This window comes from Bombus vosnesenskii, unplaced genomic scaffold (assembly GCF_011952255.1).
Source record: "Bombus vosnesenskii isolate JDL3184/JDL3185 unplaced genomic scaffold, Bvos_JDL3184-5_v1.1 scf7180000013285, whole genome shotgun sequence".
NCBI classification, from domain to species: domain Eukaryota; kingdom Metazoa; phylum Arthropoda; class Insecta; order Hymenoptera; family Apidae; genus Bombus; species Bombus vosnesenskii.
This window is the reverse complement of record NW_022882938.1, coordinates 550,098-568,569: the sequence shown is the minus strand read 5'-3', so window position 1 is coordinate 568,569 and position 18,472 is coordinate 550,098. Positions and strand designations below refer to the sequence as shown.

The following is an 18,472-nucleotide window of genomic DNA, read 5'->3' as shown; positions in this document are numbered from 1 at the left end:
GAGAAGTAACAATGAACGTACAATTTTAAATAAAATTTTGAAACCGCCCATTTAACCGGGTCTGGTAAGGTTACTGTTAACGACTTCGTGGAATACGTATGTGTTTCTGGAAAGAGAAGATTCAATTGTGAGGGTGAGGTGTGTAAACTGGATTGTTCGAAGCTTAAGAAAAATAATTTTAAGAAACTACATTATTTTTATTTGATAATTATAACCAGCCTAATAAGATATTTCATGACGTAAAAGTTAAACTCAGGCTACCATGCAATAAAATTACTCTCAACAATAATTTTATAATTTTAACTGTTCGTTTTTGTACTATACTTCTAATTAGACTTTTTTTCGTGTTACGTATATCTTACTTCATGTTTGTATGAGAATTAAAGAAAATTTAAGGTAGAATGATTTTAGAATTATAAGTCGTAGAGTATAGACTGAAACAAGAAATCTCATTATTCAAGGTCACTTGCCTCACCATGACCCACGTCAGCTCCCCACTCTGTTCTAATTTTCTTCCGTGTAACCACTAGATAGAACTATGAAGAGGATCTTTATAACCGTGTTAGATTTCATAGGAATCGTGGAATGGTTAGAAGATGAATCGTTTGCTTTCGAGGAACACCTATATCACGTGTCGGCTCGTGACTAGAAGGTGTTAACGGCGATGAGTTAACGAGATTAATCGTGCGAAGAGCGAGGAAAACGAGGAGATCCGATTGGATACCGGAAAAGATCACAAAGGTGTGTAATTAGAGCAGGCTTTGTTCCTCTTCGCCACAGCGGACGCTTCGTTTCCGGTGTCCGTGGTTCCCATTGGGGAACGTCCCGATCGAAATTATCTTTTTTATCGATTTCCCTGAATCCCCGTTTTTCCGGGCCGCTATTCTAATTATAGCTGGGAAAATTAGATCTTTGACGTCACGCCTACATCAGCCGCAAAAAATCTAGCAGTGCCACGAAATGGAAACATAAATCCTCCGTTACACCAAATTCGACGTTTCCCTTCTGTCGACTAATTGCCTGAAAAGTAAAATACTTTTCAACCTAGTTCTAAAAAATCTAATAAAAAAAGCTGGAGACCATTTGTCAATCACCCTAATACTCTAAGTTAATATCTAAAGTTTAAACCCGTAACGTGACTTAACTTGATTCAAGTTTTAAAACTCATAAATCGAGAAAATCTAAATGAACGAGACAAGTTTCACGATGTAAATTAGAAACTTCGAAATGACCCTTAGTCGTTCGACTATAATTACTCGTAAGCTCGATAAACAAACCATCGCACTGATTCTCGTAAAATGTTTATTATACCAATCGTCCCAGTATTCCTTGATGTCTGTAGTTACAATAACAATCGAGCACGTCTTTATCGCGTGGTTCTGTGGGGGTGAAGAGACGTTGGTACGGGCAGAAGAAGCATCAAAGGAAACAGAAGTAAGAAGAAACAGGACAGTCAGCGAACGGTGAACAAGGCCACGTTTACCACCTCTGTTCGACCACCTTTCGTCCCTCTAGTTTCCCTCACTCTATCTGCAGGAACCGTGATGCTTTACTACCGTTGTATCCGGATTGAATTTAAATATTCCTTCGACGGACGAACTCTTTCGCGAATTGCCCTGTCGTAAAAGGTCCATCATCCGTCTCTTTCCCTACCACCCCCTTCCCTACGTTTTCTCTCGCGAACCTCACCGACGAATCGTTTTGCTACGAACTGCTGTTTCATTGGAATCGTGGCAGAGATGGAGAAGAAGAGGGTAGGAGAGAGACATTATGAAATCGTTGCGCGTCGTCTTAAGGGCCAATAAAATTGCACGGAACTCCGGCCGCCGGTGAAATTAATATCAGCCAGTACAGTTTCATCGCAGTATGCAATGCGGCGGTCGTCTTTACGACTAGTTCGGAAACTGTTTCGGCCTAAACATTGTGTGTTTTCGAGATTTTTCGCCAGACCGTCCTCTTATGAAAGAAGTTTCGAAGGCTGCTTCAACTTCTTCGTAACGATGACCGATCGAATGTGTTGATCGATATTATTGACTCTGGTGGTAATTAGACTTTCTTTATAGAGTGAACTTTCGGACGTTCGCGGGGAGACACGATCTCGAAAAAACGCGCCAACGGGAGTCGTAAATTCCCGTTACGATTTAACTAATCGACGCCACGAATCATTCGATCCCTTATTTCTAGTGAGATAATAAAGGTGGTTGATTGAATATACCGCTGCTATTAACAGGTTATTTAATTTCAGTGTGATACAAGATTGCGTATTTGAAATGACAACTACGAACGAGTACGACCTGAGACTCCTTTCGTATTGACGACGGTGAGGATATATCTTCTGTCGATTGACTATCTTCGATTTGGAGATTCTTGCTGTTCCTTGCACTGTCCTCTGACTCGAGTTGATGTAGACTAACCGATGAGATTTGTCTGTTGAATGTTACTGTGGAACAAGTCTAGTGTAGTAGAAAAAGTTGAGTTGACCCTCCTGATGTCGTAGAAGTGAAGTTCATTCTTATGTAATATGGAGGAGAGTTCGGTAAGGGTGTGCCCTTTGAACGAAGAACGTAGATTCGTTGCTTACACTTTTCGTCAGGAAAGTGAGGGTAACGATCTGCGATGCCGATTGGTTATGACCAACGTTAGGAGTGAATTTATAAGAACATGCAATAGACCTAAGGACTTTTTTAAGTACCAGCTATAAACCGAAAATATTTGCAGGATTAAAGGTTCTTGCAAGCTAATAAGATTCGGTTTATGGTGGGGCCTTAGGTTTATTGAGGGTCTGTCTAATGGTGCTTGAGCCTTGACGGCCAGAGATTGAAGAACGTCGCACGGACCGTTTCACGCGACGTAACATAGAGTGTTTTGAAAATTCTAGAATGAAAGTCAGGGCTACGAAAGTCTTGGTACGAGTTCGATAGCAAGCCATTCGCAGATCTTCCGCTCGTAATTTTAATAACTTTTATGAAGCTTTCTCTAATAAATATCATGATACAACTCGTACATCCATGTGGCTTAGTGACTATTAATGCACGACCTAACGCGTAATGTTACCGTGGCATCACCGGTTGCCATAACGTCGTATCTTATACCTTTAAAACTTGTCAAACACTCATTATAAACCAACTTGAATACCGCTTACCGCGTCTTTATAACACTTTCCAACCTGACGTCCACCTGCAACTGTAATCCACGTTACCCATCAATACCCGTAGCCATTGCCTATAAATACAAACAGCCCCGCAAACAACCTTCAGAATCACCTGTATAACCTTGTTTTTTCTAGTTTCAGGTCGCAGTAGAGAGCCGGAAGAAAATATCCGGTTCGAACAGTGCCGGTGTTCAGTAAGCTACCGTAGGCCAGTAACTGTTGTTTTTCGTTGTGAGAAGCAGTCGGTGGGCTCATCGGGCCCACCCTCTCCACCGAGCAAGCTGGCGAGCGCTTTAACCGCTGGTATGAACCCCCACCATCCGGGCCATTCCGCAGCCTACCCGCATCATCCCTCGCTTTCGAGCAGTCCGCATCATTCCGGGCCCCATCATGGCTACAGTACTGGCGGCGGAGGCGGTGGGGGTGGCGGTGGCGGCACCACAACAACCCCAGACCTACCAAGTCCCCATTCACCGCCTCATGGGCCATCAATGGACCCAGCCACCCCCTATGGGTCCCTTCAGCCTGGACAGGGCATGGGCAGCAACGGACATCATCACAGCGGTGCTGGAATGATGACCGATCATCCACATCACCCCGGACACCCACACCCCCACTTACCGGGACATCCTGCTTATCCACCGGTCAATCACAACAACAATTGTACGCTTAAGGTAAGTTTGTCAACTTATTGAGAAGATTGTAGCGTAGTAATTTATTTAATCTTACAAAGTGCGCGAAATTCGAACCTATGCCACGCCGAGTAGCGTATAGCTTTTGGCATTTGAATCCATAAACATAAAAAACACTTTTCTTTCTCATCTCGAATCCCGAAACGTAACTGTAAAATTGCTCTGATCGTAAATTAAATCACTCTGTAGATGGTTTCTTCAGATTAATTTCATATCTTCAGTTCTCAATTGGTACAGAGAAATCATGCGAGTAGCGTAATAATTTATTTAATTTTGCAAAGTCTGCGAAATTCGAACCGGTGTTACCTCGAGTAACGTATAACTTTCGACATTTGAATCCATAAACATAAAAAAGTCTTTTCTTTCTCATCTCGAATCTCGAAATGTATCCGTAAATTTGATCACATCGCAAATTAAATCATTCTATAGATGGTTTCTTCAGATTAATTTCACATCTTCGGTTCTCGATCCGTACAGAGGAATCATTCCCCGTATCATTGTATTGAGAGTTGATGCGAGTAACGTAGCAATCTATTTAATTTTGTAAAGTTTGCGAAATTCGAACCTGTGCTACGTCGGTATCGTATAACTTTCGACATTTGAATCCATAAACATTAAAAACTCTTTCCCTTCTCATCTCGAATCTCGAATCTCGAAATGTATCTGTAAATTTGATCACATCGTAAATTAAATCACTCTATAGATGATTTCTTCAGATTAATTTCACATCTTCAGTTCTCAATCCGTACAGAGGAATCATTCCCCGTATCATTGTACTTCCTGTTCGCTTTTATTATCCCATTCGTTGCTATTCTCTCCCCTTATTCTTGTTCCCGACGACCGTTACAGAATCAAACGGCGAATGAAATTAAATTAAAGTCCCTCGTTAATGAGGCCTGGTCGAGTGGCGTTCGTTTCCCGCCAACTCTGTTCCATCGAAGGGGAGGAAAGGAGAGAAGGAACGGTCCGGTCTTGGAAGCGTTTCGTACCGCGAAACGGTTCTCCTCGTACGATTAAAATGCACTTTCTACGCTGGCTGGTCGCGCGACGATGGTCACGAGAAAAAGTTTTCAACCGGAAACAGCTGGAACGTGTACGCGGCTCATTGTTCGCGTAATAACCAGCGTCGGCCGTTCATTACGTAAGTTCATTCCCTCTGCACTGTCTAATTTCTCCTAAACAATAATACTTCTCATTTGAAAAAATGTTAATCGTAGGCGACAATTATATACGTAACCTGAGAATTATTGATACACCAAATATATCCATATTTTAATACTAGAACTACAAAAGTGGTCATAACGTTCAATTCCTTCGTTACAACAACGCACTTTTACAAATTCCAGTAATTGTTCATCAAGTATGTATACATACAAAGTCTTACATTTCTTTTATTACCGCAGCAAACTTACCCCGAGTAACCAGATTAACCCATGCACCCTAATATGCAAATATTTGCACCTTGATCGTGTCAATAGATTAGCGTGTGAAACGACTTTTCACCTCGATGCGAAATCAGTGTGACGTACAGGTGCGATGAGCTATACCTTTACAAGTAACATTGCATGGGTCGGTAACGAGAGTGACGAACGAGAGAATCGCGGCAGCAGGGTCGCAGGCTAAAATTCAGAAGACATTATCCGTCTACGTGACCCTCACTTAGCTCGCCATTGACAAACGTAACAATATAGGCATTTACCATGGAGAAATATAATTGAATAGGGGCGGAGGGGAACTGGAGGAGGCCAGGCTGCCCCCTGGTTGCCTCTTTCCCTCGAACGCCGCCCCCTCTTCTCTCCGTGCAACGTGTTTCACTCCATAATACTTAGCACGATCTCTGTTCCACGTTCCCCTACCACGTATCTTTGTCCTCGTTCGGCCTGGCCGGAGCTATGGATGGGTCCCGTCCCCTTTCAACGTTAGTTAGGTCCTTTCTAGGCTCACCTTTTTATTTCCCCCACCAGCAGGCCCACTCCTGCTGTGGCTGGCTGGGTTACCTGAACCCGGGGCCTCTCGCAAGGCATTCAGAGGCCCAAAGCAGCCACGGACCAGTCAGTTTGCTGCTGACTTCGGTCGGGACCGGTTCGTCTTTTTCCTCTGTTCGTGGCGCGTGCTCTCTCACCTTCTTCCTTGCTTTATATATCCGTCTTTATATACACCGTTTCTCTGTGTGTCTTTCGCGCGCTCTGTGACCGCTTTTTGCGTCGTGTAATCGCGATCGTCATCGCTACCACGCGTAGTGGTTTTTGGGACCGATCACCGTGTATATAGCTTGGACTAAGCCCACGGGATGCTACACTCGGCGCGTTACAACGAACCAGGAGAAGCTTGTTGTCGGTTGCCGACGGCAACGCAACTTTGTCGCGACGCGTAGATTCCAAGAACAACGTGCTCCGTGCGGGTCCGTGGAAATATATCGTGTTTCCTGAATGGTTCTTCGTGGTGGTTGGTGCAAGGTGGTTCAAACAAGGTGTATACCAAACAGAATTTATTTTCGTGTTGGCGATTCGAACGAGAACGAATTATATCAGTGCCCGCGTGAATACGTGAGAAGTGCTTGAGGACGATCATTTTCGGGTACTGTGTCGAGGGAGCCTGTTGGTGATCATGGAGGTGCACGCGCATCACTACAGCGCCATCGCGTCACGGATGAACCAAATGAAATGTTTCACCGGAGATAAAATTGTAAGAGCCAAATTATAATATTACTTGGTCTTTCGTCATTTGGATGATTTCTCTGTGGTATTCATTGCGACAAACGTGGCAATATCTGCGAACTAGTTGCACAGTGGAAGCTGTGGTTTGCTTATTTCGTCCTGAATATTTTTCGTAACCCTAAAGTATCTAGAAGTGAATCCATACCATCGTTACATAGCTTTTCGTGTTGCATAAATTGTACGAATAATTAACGTGGATCAATGAAATAAAAAAAAAAGAAAACCGTTCAACGTTCGCTGATTCTGAATCGATTTTCAGTTGCAAATTTCGAGGCTGGACGTTCGAATTTCGTCAGAATCTGACCGGGGACGTTCGACAGTGATCCTAGTTGAAGCAAATTGCCCGGACGACTCCGGCAGTTCCGATTGCCTTGATTTGTCCCGATGCTCGGCTGTTTCCGATCTCAGCCTCGCGTTAATGGTATCGTTGTGAATCGAACGTTCGTATTAGCCACGTTCTCCCGCCTAAATATGCATATTCATCGATCCATCCCTTTCTCTATCCCTTTTTATCTCTTCCATTCAACGAAAGACAATACACCATGCTTTTTTGCCCGTGTCGCGAAAATGGTTCTCATTAGGGAAGCTGTGGGGGGACTAATTAAATTTTTCCAACAAGCTAACGATTGCGCAACGCAGAGAACGTTTCTCCTGTGTTTGTTTAATACGACGCGTCGCTGCTTACGTTCACTCTCCCCTCCCCCTTTCTTCTGCTCTCCGAATTTTTCCCTGGCAATTTGCTTCGACTCGTTGCCTCGGAACCGTAAGAACAATCGAATCCACGATGATCAACGTCGTCTCTTGTTCCCTACTGCATTGTGACTCACCTCCTACGCGCAATTACGCGAGTTTCATTCGATTATAGTAACTGGACGATCGTAATTGCGTGGTAATTGCGAAAGAAGTGTCGTTAGGTCGAGGCAAAAAGTGAGAAGGAAAACGATTTTCCTCGTTGATCGAACACGAGCACCGAGTTTACCGTGCGATTCTAGTTCCTCGATAAATTACCGCCGCTGCACGCGTCGCTTTCTAAGAAGACACTTTTTTTTCTTTGTTGACGTTTACTCGGACGAGCCACCTTGAACTCTCTCACACTTCTAGTCTTTTTCTCTTTTGCTCTCTACTTGTTGTTGCATTTTCTACCTTTCTTTCGCGGACTCGCGTGGACAGAAAGGTCGTTGTCGCGATATCTCATGAGATGCAAGTGGAACGATAAGCCACGCGATTCTTGTAAGCAAATTACAACAACGATTTTGCAAGAAGTTTTCCATGGAGATCAAAGTTCGCGGAGAACTGTAGCGCCAATATCGGCCTCGATTTTGAATTTACGGCGTCACGTTCGGTGTCTCTTGGTCCTTTCGTTTGTGCGTTCTTCAAGTCCAGGCTTGTTCCGCCCGATTATCATAGAAATCGTTCCAGTAAATCAAGCAACGGCCTCGGAACCAGTTGCGCGCTCGCTGTTTTTCGAAGCTTCCACGCTGGTACGCGCGACCGCTCATCGCGCAGTCGTCGCGCGTGTAATAACGCTCGACTCGGTCAGAAATAGTTTCGTTTCACCGAACAGGTTGCAGGAGATGACGGAATCTGGAATAGACTCGCTAAATTTGATCGGTCTTGTGGAAACCGTTTTTTTTCTGTTGACTGATTGAATCATTCATTTTCGGAATAAATCGATTTTATAATATTGGAAAATTACTTATAGTAAAGTAATATAGTTAAAATTTTGGTTAAACGACCGTCTTCAAATTTCTCTTTTCTATTGTTACACGAAGAACATGCCAATCTATGAAGCCTATAAGACTTTTTTTCGGTTCATTTGACGATAACTATTTATGGTGATATATTGGCCGGAAAGTTCGTTTCGATTTACATTTCAATTTCATATACATTTATTGAATTGTATAGGTTCAATTTTGTTACACAACCTTCCTTCATCTTTCACGCTACTCGTATACATACTCTAACGTCCAATTACACGTTTCAAATTCTTTAAGTTTCAATTTTAATAGGAGGAAAAATATGCACGTTAACGTGTATCATTTAGACACTCGAAATTGATTTCCTCTAGTTGAACAGTGAACCGAAGAAAAAGCTTGAAGTGGCCGGTCTTTAGCATGGCTCACTCCAATCCGTTTAGAGTTTATTATGCGCTTGACAGAAATTAATGACGTTCATGACCGGCAAGAAAAGGTACGTCGCTTGAATTCGGGCTTATTGAAACGACACTCTCCGCTTCCCAACAAATTGGAAGCGTCTAAATGTGCAAGTTCCCAGAAAACGTGTACTTGGGCCTGTCTATATTTCTTTTTTCCTTTTCAATTTCCTGTAATAAAAGATTCGCCTTAAAGATAACCTACCCCTTAATTGTTCCGCGCGTTAGTCACGCTTCACGTGAATTTTTACTTTGAAACAGATTACAATCGCGGTATGGTGCCTCGAATTTATCCACCGAGAATCCACGCGATGGAACACTCGATCAAACGAACGAAAATTTCGATGGCGACACTACCAAATGTCCTGTCCTCTAGCGTTTTGTCATTTTTCAAGATATACAATGGCTCACGAGAATATTTTAACATTTATGCATACCTTTCGTGAATATGATTATATCTGTTACGCCAAACATTTTGAAATTTTATTAGCGCCATAATGTGTTTAACGAGACACGACTGTCACGACGATTGGTAAAATAACAGAGATGCTAATGAATCCAAGATAAACGAAATATCCTTTATATACTTGGACAAAATATCACGTAACTTCTATGTATATACAAGTTCAGATTCGTTACCGCTATAAACAATGACAGTGGACTCTCGTTACTGTGATATTTCAAAGCCATGAATTTTCAGATTGTTTTGTATAGAACATGTAACGTATATAGGAAAGGTTTCTACAAATGTCCAAATATTAGATTGTTCGAAAAGTTTCTTTCGTTTTATGAGGAAATAATGGACACACAATGTTTTTTGTTTTATATTATTTTGTCGAATTACGTGCGATCCATTTTGTTCTATTGAGATAAACACCGCGATATTTCACAGACTTGGTTTCACGTTTGTATGAAGGTGCATAGTTGTAAAAGACACGTTTGTCAAAGGAAGACACTTTCCGGACAATTTAATACCTTCGTGAGCTATTGCGTGTACACTAATTATACCGGTTGCTATGAAATAATAATTAAATGTCGCCGATTTAATAAAAAAAAAAAAAAAAAAACGAAGGTAGGAGAAGGTATACTATGGAAGTTAGGTTTTCTCGAATATTTCGAAATGATGTGGTAGATAAGACGTTTCAAGGAGAGACAATAGAGCACGTACAGTATTCTCGTGGAAGCTCCGTACATCGAAAGGTTGCAATGATTTTCCCGGTGCAGAGCTGAGCAGCGACAATTCTCAGCTTGGTTTATCAGATAGCCGTATATTTTAATAATCAGCGACGTCGACCACGATTATTCACGCTTACCGGCGTTTACATAATCGAGCGACTAAGTGTTCGCCGAGATTGCCCGCTTGACGCTTCACGATGATTTATCGTCAGTTAATGACTTTCGATTTCGTATTAATTATAGCAATGCTTCTCTCTCTTCCTCCTCCTCCTCTTCCTCCTCGTTCCCTCTTTCCTGGTAATAGAAGTACCGTGAATCGTCGCGGGCTCGCATTGCAACGTGTTATTACGCTTAACATTTTCGTTGTGTAATCGGCCGGTGGACACTCGATAAAACAGCCAAAGTCTTTGCCGATTAAAACAAGAAATACCGCGCCGTTTAATCGATCTGCTAATGTGTCTTTACGTAATTACGCTCACATGTAATTGCGCTCACGTTAATGGGTGCTCGCTTGTTACGAAATGGTGAAAAAGTCGCGCAGGAACAATGCGATGATTTATTATCTTCCAAATGTAAATTTCGTACTTTTGTCTTTTTTTCTGATTCCATTGGAATAATGAATAAAATTTGTAGAATGATACTGTGTAAGTCATTGTTATATTGTCCAACTATGGGGAAAGGCAGGTTCTATTAAAGAACCAATTTGTGGTAAATCAGCTTAGTGATAAATAAACTTTTATAGCTTCAGCCATTAACATTACAAACGATAGTAGGTACTTCATAATACGCTTGCTGTTTTACTTATTTGTGTTTAATATGGTTTGTTTAAAATTACTATACTATTGACTCTTTTTAGTGGAATTTATATTTTACTGTATGCTTCGTCATAAGTCAAGGCACAAAATGTTCGTAATTATTCAAAGATACAAAGTAACTCGTCGTACATTTCTTTACAGTTATTGCTTTCACGGTTAGACCGTATTATGTCCTTATTAATCAAAGTTTTATGTAGATACTACCATTTTGCAAATTAAGGAAAACCAAAGCTTCATTATTTTCTTCGTGTTATCTGTTTTTCTTCATTCCATTTAAAATATTTCATCATTTTGTAACGGGTCTGTATAATGCAACTTCACCTAAAGTAGAAAGCTCGAGGAATTTCATTCATATTTCAAGACATTTTGAAAAATAAGAGAATACTAGATAGGAAATTCCGTTTTAGCTGAGGAAGGCAATATATATAGCTCCTTTATAAAAAAGAATTAAAATTTCTGTGCTTCATATCCTGTTTTCTGCGCACATAAAATACACCGTGCGAAAATTTAGGAAAATGTATATGTTATACTTCGTGTATTCTTTTGTCTTGTAGCAGAATATCAATTGGAAAGTGTTCCATGTACTTTCACGTGTATCCATGAAAGTAGCATTCGCCAGTTTGTTTGGACAAATCAATTTCCACTTCGCGCCGTTTGGTTGGAGAACTTCGCAGTTCTCAGTGCCGCAAGAAGTTGAAGTCACCGAGTAACTTCGTTGCTTCCTAATTGCGTGAGCCAATTATTATTCGAGAACTTCTCTAGGAAACACGATTTCGAAATCCTGAAACATTATTTACTCTGCCTGGGAAAACTCTTGGAAAATTTACCAAAAATCTTCTATTATATTTCTAACCAGATTCCATTCTTTAATTTCCATATTGACCAATTGAAATCGTTCCGAATTTCAATTTACAAATCGTTTCAATATGATTTTCACTTTGCTGACAAATAATAATTGTAGCTTTCTGGAAAAAGCGCCCGTAAGACGATATAATAAATTGAATAAATTGATTTGCAAGTTTTAGTATTATATAAGGAATTATGCACATTACGATGAAACATGGTGTGTCCTTTTTGCTACAGCAAGAAGGTGGTCCAAGTGGTCCAACGGGGATCCAGCAGTGCGCCGGTTGCGGCGGTCAAATAGTCGAAAGATGGCTGTTGCTGGCGATGGATCGGTATTGGCACAACGGTTGCCTCAAGTGCTCGTACTGTGGTGCGGCACTGGCGGAAATCGGCCACTCGTGCTACACCAGGAGCGGCATGATCCTCTGCAAAAGCGACTACAGAAGGTAAGGATCGTACTTACTTCTCTTGAAAGTAGCCCAGCTAACCATTCAACTACCTAATGGTACGAGTATCGTTGCGAATTTGTGAAACGAACTACAAAATTCGTACAATCGCGAAATTCGTTTCCCAACCACACCAATATTTTTATATTTTCATGTATGAAAGAGACAAATTGAAAAATATCAATCACGTATAATAACAATTTTTGCGTGTAGAAATTACACTAGTGAGGTGGTTATAACGTGTATGCGTATTTGATAAAGTAACGAGTTAAAATAAGTACAAATGCAGAGATAATGTATGCCGGTTTTAATCATCGCTCGTTCAATGCTACTAAATCAATCGAAGAATGGATAATAATAATAATGTTCATATATTTATATCAACGGACGTTACCACAGAAGGTTAACCTTTTTGTGTAACTCTGGCTGAAGATTATAAGAAACAGCAATAACAATTTTCTATTTTTATGCAATATAATTTTTTAAGCAATGTTCAAAGTTCTTTTGCTTCTAGACTTTGTAACCCAAAACAACGTTAGTATTCAAAGACACAATAATATGGGTCTCTGCCAGATTTGAATTTTCCGTTTCAACTTGAACTGCCGCTATACTAGGAAAAATATGCTATAATTATTCGATACTTTTTTTAATCGTTTTCGTCGTTAAAATTCTTCGGTTTCTATGTCATTAGCAACAGCAGCAGTAGTAACCTGCAAATGTTTATGTAAATTTGTATTTCTATGAGAAGTTATTAGTAGAGAATTAATTAATTGTTAGAGAAGTGAAACTCACATGGAGATGATAACGAGCAATTTTGAATATCCTATATTCTTTTTGCGTATTATGCGAATTCAGAGTACTTGAATTTCCCATAAATGCATGAACGCCTGCAACCTAATCTTCGTTAAAATTCTTCCAACTTGATTATACAAAGTTGAATCGAGCGTTATCGTCAAGTGTTATAAATCTTTTCCCGTTTACTCTAATTTCTACAGAAGACATTTATTCAAGTACAAATTACGTTTTAGCGGTGCTATTATCAATTGTTGGAAACGCTGGCGTTACTTAGGGGGATGACCCGATTGCTCGCCTGAAACGTCCCAACTCGCAGCCGTTGATTGATCGCGAAACAGGATTACACGGCACGAACGTCGCGTTTAGAGCTTCATTAAATCGCAGACACGCAATTGCTCGACCGATTAATTCCGTGGCCGCGTATTCGTATCAGCCTGTTCGATTATTAAACGTGTCTGCACTAGCGGATAAGTAATACGATGAAGATGATAAAACTTTTAAGCGCCGGAAGAAAAAGAGGCGTGGATTACACGAGCGAAGTTGCATTGGCTCGCAACTGACATAGGAATTAACGATAATTGATACGTAACGTTTTCATGCTGATAAACGCTTACTACGGCTGAATTAATCGCACCACTTCCGGTGCATCGATGATCACCAACCGAACAGACTCGTTGGCGCCAAGTATCGAACAATCAACATTCCGCTGGCGCAAAATAGCTGCAATCTACGAAGCTGTCACTTCGCTGTGACACTTAGCCGTTGATTATACGCCGCTTCCTTCGTCCCTCTTTTCGAATACTGTCTTTGTAACAACGTGATGTTTTGCCCCGCTTCGCGACTCTCTTTGATCATACCTTTTATCATCGATTTCTCGAATAGATGGTTTATCATCGAGTGAACAGAGGTTCTTCATTTTTAGTTCGTTAAGTTTAAACGAAGGGAAAGTGTGAAACTTTGATTTCTGATACGGAGGCTATGGTAGGTTAAGCAAAAATTATGTGACAAAATTATTATAACGATCTTAATGATGTATCGATATAACGTTGAAAACTTTACAATTTTCAAAGTTGTTTGTTCCGCTATAATGTGATACCGGTCATTAAATTACTGATATTTAGAGTTGCATTATTGGCGAAGGTTTAGGATTCCAAACAATCTCGTCGATATGTCAAATCGATTCTCATTTTCGATAGATTGAAAAATTACCGAGATGGTCTACGTCGCGTTTGAAAACGGTTAATCGACGGAGACCGTTCCAAATTTAGAAGATTCGAGGTCAAAGCGCAATTTAATGAGAAACAGACGCAGAAGTTAGTTGGCATCACCTTAAAATAGATCGGCACAATCTGGCCGGGGCAGCCGGTGTGTACAGAATCCAATGAGTCTGTCCGTATTCTCTTTTTTCCTTTGTCGACCTATTAATTCGCCGCGAAACGATGCTTCTTTTCATCTCTGATTAAACCTGGAAAATATATGATACAGTCTTGGAACGAGCAAGCGTGATGAAATAGATACTGAAACGTAATTTGTTCTCGTTATTGATCACAGCATATATATAATCTGATAAATTTATGGTTGATTCTCATTAAGTAGATTGGATGGATAAATTAATATTTCGAAAGTTGTATTACCTGCCTTTTTTTCTCTCGATTATTTTTTTCTTGAGAGTTACGTAATTGTTGGAGAATTGACAAATTAGATAAACATGAAAGAGAGTGACACGTAGTCGAAACGAATTGGCCAGCGTTCCGGGGATGGAACGAATTAATTAAACGGTCGACAATGAAGGAAAATATTCAGCCCCGTGGCAGTTCGAAGTAAAACGGGTCGGCTGGTCGTTATGAAATTTTATACTTCGTTTAATTAATTCCTTTATTACGATCTTCGACGGGGACTGGTTTCGTGTAGCGAAGGCTTTAAGGAACATTTGAAATTTTTACTTTGAAGAGATCGTAAAAATATCACAGATCATAATCACAAGAAGATTAATACATGTAATTATACACAAGATCTAGTGCAAAATTAAAAATTTAATGATTAATACCTTCGTTGGTACAGGCGTTTCATTCCTCTAATTAATTTATTTCATCATTCGTAAATAATATTACAGATTCATAACTGTTATTTTATTTTTTTGCATTCTTGGCAAAATGGCTTAAAAAACAAGATAAAAGTAGATGGAAGAAAGTGTTATTAAATGGAGACATTTTTAATGAAGCATATATAATTCTACACATGAACACGAAAGGAGAACAGGTGAAAATTGAAAATTTTGTTTTTTCCTTAAGTCGCATTAATTGTAAAATTCCTTTAAACATTTATATTCGCGACTGTGCTAAACGTAGTCCCTTCTCATCCGTCATTCATAGAATCCTGTGTATAAATATATGAAAAATCTATTAATCGATCAAAGGAGGAAACATTGAAAGGTTTACCTTAGATTCCTCGTAAAAATAGAAAATCTCGTTTTCTATTGAATTATTGTGATTATAAGATTCCGCTGGACATTTGTATTCGTGGTCGTGTTAGTCGTGGTACTTCCTTGTCGAACCAATCGCGAGAGACTCGTCCGCAGCAGCACACGTACGCTCTAATCTGTTAGCACAGTCCAACGATTTAGTCTAGCGTAGTATCAATATTTGATTACGAGGCGTCTCCGTCCCGCATGCCGGAATTGGAGACGGATTCGTCCATCCAGATGTCCAGTGGCGCGCGCGGTTCCTTCGTATTTCCGGAAGTCGGACGTCGTCCTAGAAATCGATCTCGCTGGAAACACAATGCAAGTAAAACTTGGCGTTAATTACGATCGCGTGTTTTCCTCGCTGATCTGTTTCGCAGGAAACTCATTTAGGATGTATATTGCAACTTGAAAGCTGTATATTTTGTTAGTGAAATTAAAAAAAAAAAGAAAAAGGAATAGAAACAAAATATAGAAAATGTATTATCACTGCGGATGGAGTTACACGAAGTAAGTTTGACTCTGTAAAGATCGAAGTTCCCGAGGAAGAGTTCGAGGCGACGGAAAAATTGAATCGAAAGAGGCAAATTTTGGAAAAGATGGTACGTCAGTGTCCTTGGATCGATCGTTCGAACTTTGAAGATGGAAGTGAAACTCCGAGAGAATAAGAGATATTTAAAATACATAAAACAAGATTCAACGTCATATTTCATCGCGGGAGTTCGACAGAACGAAAAGTGGTTCAATTTGCCGGCAACGATTGCCTCAATTTAATATCCTGTTCAGTTTGCTCGTTAGGTTACCCGGGAACTCGGAGCCGGTAGTATCGTTAAAGACAATCCTTTGACGGAACGACTCTCGCAAGACACAACCACGTCACGGTCCTTCTTCGTGTATACCCGTATGTGTATACTTGCGAGTCAGCCACGACAATTCGGGAGGCGGCCGCCTCCTGCCCCCTCATCTGCCTGCAAAGGCGTAACTCGTGGAGAAAATTTCCCCGTGAAATTTCGAAGGAAAAACAAGCCGCTATCCGAATTGAGAGAAGTAGCACTCCGGAGCGGAGTGACGCGACAGAAGCATCGACATCAGGCTTGCGGTAGGGGTTGCTAGAAGGGGGAGCCAGCTGAGAAAGAAGCGCGACGGACGGTGGGAGAGAGACGGTCGAATTGCACATCCGTGGATAGAAGGCGGCAGAGACAGCTGGTGTAAGAGGGAGAAAGAGAGGGATACCCGGAACAGAGGGAGAACCAGCGATCGACCGAGTGAATGGGGAGTAAAGGCGAAAGAGAAGGTTGATCCAGAGAGAAAGTGAGATAGGATAAGCGTGGGGAAGAAAAGAGAGACAGAGCGGAGAGATAGGCGAGGGTAGGAGGTAGTGGTTCGTTTCTTTTGGATTCAAGGAATGTTTCAATCAGTTTGATTGAAGGGCTGAGCCACGGCAAGAGGGTAAACTCGATTTACAGCCGTGCACGAGGGGTATGGGGAGAAAGGGGAAAAGAGGGAGCGAAAGAGAGAGAGAGAGAGAGGAAGATGGGGGAGTTTGGGTATAGGTATGGGAACGGTTCGAGTCGGGACACACGGGGTACGAAGGGTGGGTGGCTGAGTGGGTGGTAGTTTCGGGAGGAAAGAGGGAGGGTGGTAGGGTGGCGGGTGCCACAATCACCGAGATGCGTCCAATCACCCCCAGCCTCCAACGCCATCGGGTTTCGGGTGCACGGACGAGGACTGAAGGGATTGAAGGTGTACGGAGGGTGAAGGGGCATGGGTTGCGGAGTGAAGAGAGCGGCCAATCATCGCTCGGCTTTCCGCTGGAGCGACGTCGTCGTGGTGCTGGTTTGGCCTAGATGTGCAATCAGACCGCTTCAGAGCACCTCGCTCTCTCTCTCTCTTTCTCCACTTCTCCTCATCCTCCCGACCACCCCCTCCGCCCCACTCTCTCTGTGTCCCGCTCTCTGTTCACCGTTTTCTCTGATTCTCCTCGCTCCGTCTTTCTGGCCGAATACCAAATTCCAGCAATTTGGGTAGGTGGGTACTTTGTTGAATCAACATGATTGGGCTTGACGGAGCCCGGCGACAGGGTGCTTCGTCTGCCGTCGTGCCGCGATTCCGACCGGCTGCTTGCCGGGAGAGGACATCGCCGATGCGATCCCGCCATTTCACTTCCTAACCCTTTCGCGGTCCCGGGGACCGGTTTGTAGCTTGTAATTCCATTAAGAGTAGACGCGGTCGAGTGGCGTGCGGCTCTTCGCCCCGTTGTCACTTTGAGGGGCTGGAATGAAAAGAAAAAAGAAAGAAAAGCCGAACGGGTTCAGCCAGATCGGAGTACACTCGGGACGTTCTCCTCGCGGCGGTTTCCGCGTCGACACGCGATCAATGACGCGTTAGAAATCGATCTAATGCACACGATACACGAGGCATCCTACTCTTCCATGAAGGATTTCATCGTATCACCGTTGGTTATACATCGACGTACGAGTTCACCGGCAAAGGATCGTTGATCGTACGATCAACGCAGCATCCCGGGTGCAAAGAGCAGCGTGATACGCGCGAACGATCGTTCCTCGGACGGTGGAACGTATTTACAAAGTGGTGAGAGCGTAATAGAGGCTGGCACGCGAACGACGTGGCGGGACGAGTTTTCCGCATGACAGGAATCGCGATCGACGTGGTAATGGCAGCTTATCGCGCTGGTCGTGCGACAACACACGATCTGATGACGCGGCGCGCGCGGAGGAGGGTCACGGATAAGAGAGGGCAAAGGGTTGGAGAAAAAAGTCCGCTGAAGTGGAGGAGAAAAAGTTTAAGAAGAGGAAAGGGAAGAAAAACAAGCGACAAGAAACACGCTGCGAGAGGAGAAACACGCTGGTCGTGTCGCATGTATAGTGTATAGGAAGTGCGGGTTTGGTATGCAGGCAAAGTAAGAAGAAGAGTATTTCAGCGTTCAGACCGATGCGGGCTCGAGTGGTAGAGAACACGCGGACACGTACAAGCGGCCTGGTTAGTCGTTGGCTGCTGCCAACTATCGGGGTGTTGGTTTCGTGGTAGTGGTAGTAGTGGTGGTAGGTCGCTGAAGAAGTTTGAGGGTGGTGGTAGCAACGATAAGGGGTTCATTAGAGACAGTTTATTACTGCCTTTGAAGTCTCTCGCGTGTTGCCGTTAAGTCGCTCGATATCTCGTAATATCTCGCTCTAATCTCGCGAGGAGAAGTTAATTGCTAC

General features: G+C 42.2%; 1 protein-coding gene across 1 annotated transcript in view; it reads left to right on the top strand.

The window, feature by feature from the left end:
* The first annotated feature begins 3,363 nt into the window (after positions 1-3,363).
* Positions 3,364-18,472, top strand: part of LOC117232140 (insulin gene enhancer protein ISL-2B-like) — an 82,252-nt gene continuing 67,143 nt past the window's right edge. Inside the window, exons 1-2 of the mRNA XM_033491323.1 lie at positions 3,364-3,825; positions 11,787-11,995. Of these exons, the coding sequence (XP_033347214.1) occupies positions 3,457-3,825; positions 11,787-11,995 (578 nt within the window). The 5' untranslated portion in view covers positions 3,364-3,456. The remainder of the gene's footprint in view (positions 3,826-11,786; positions 11,996-18,472) is intronic.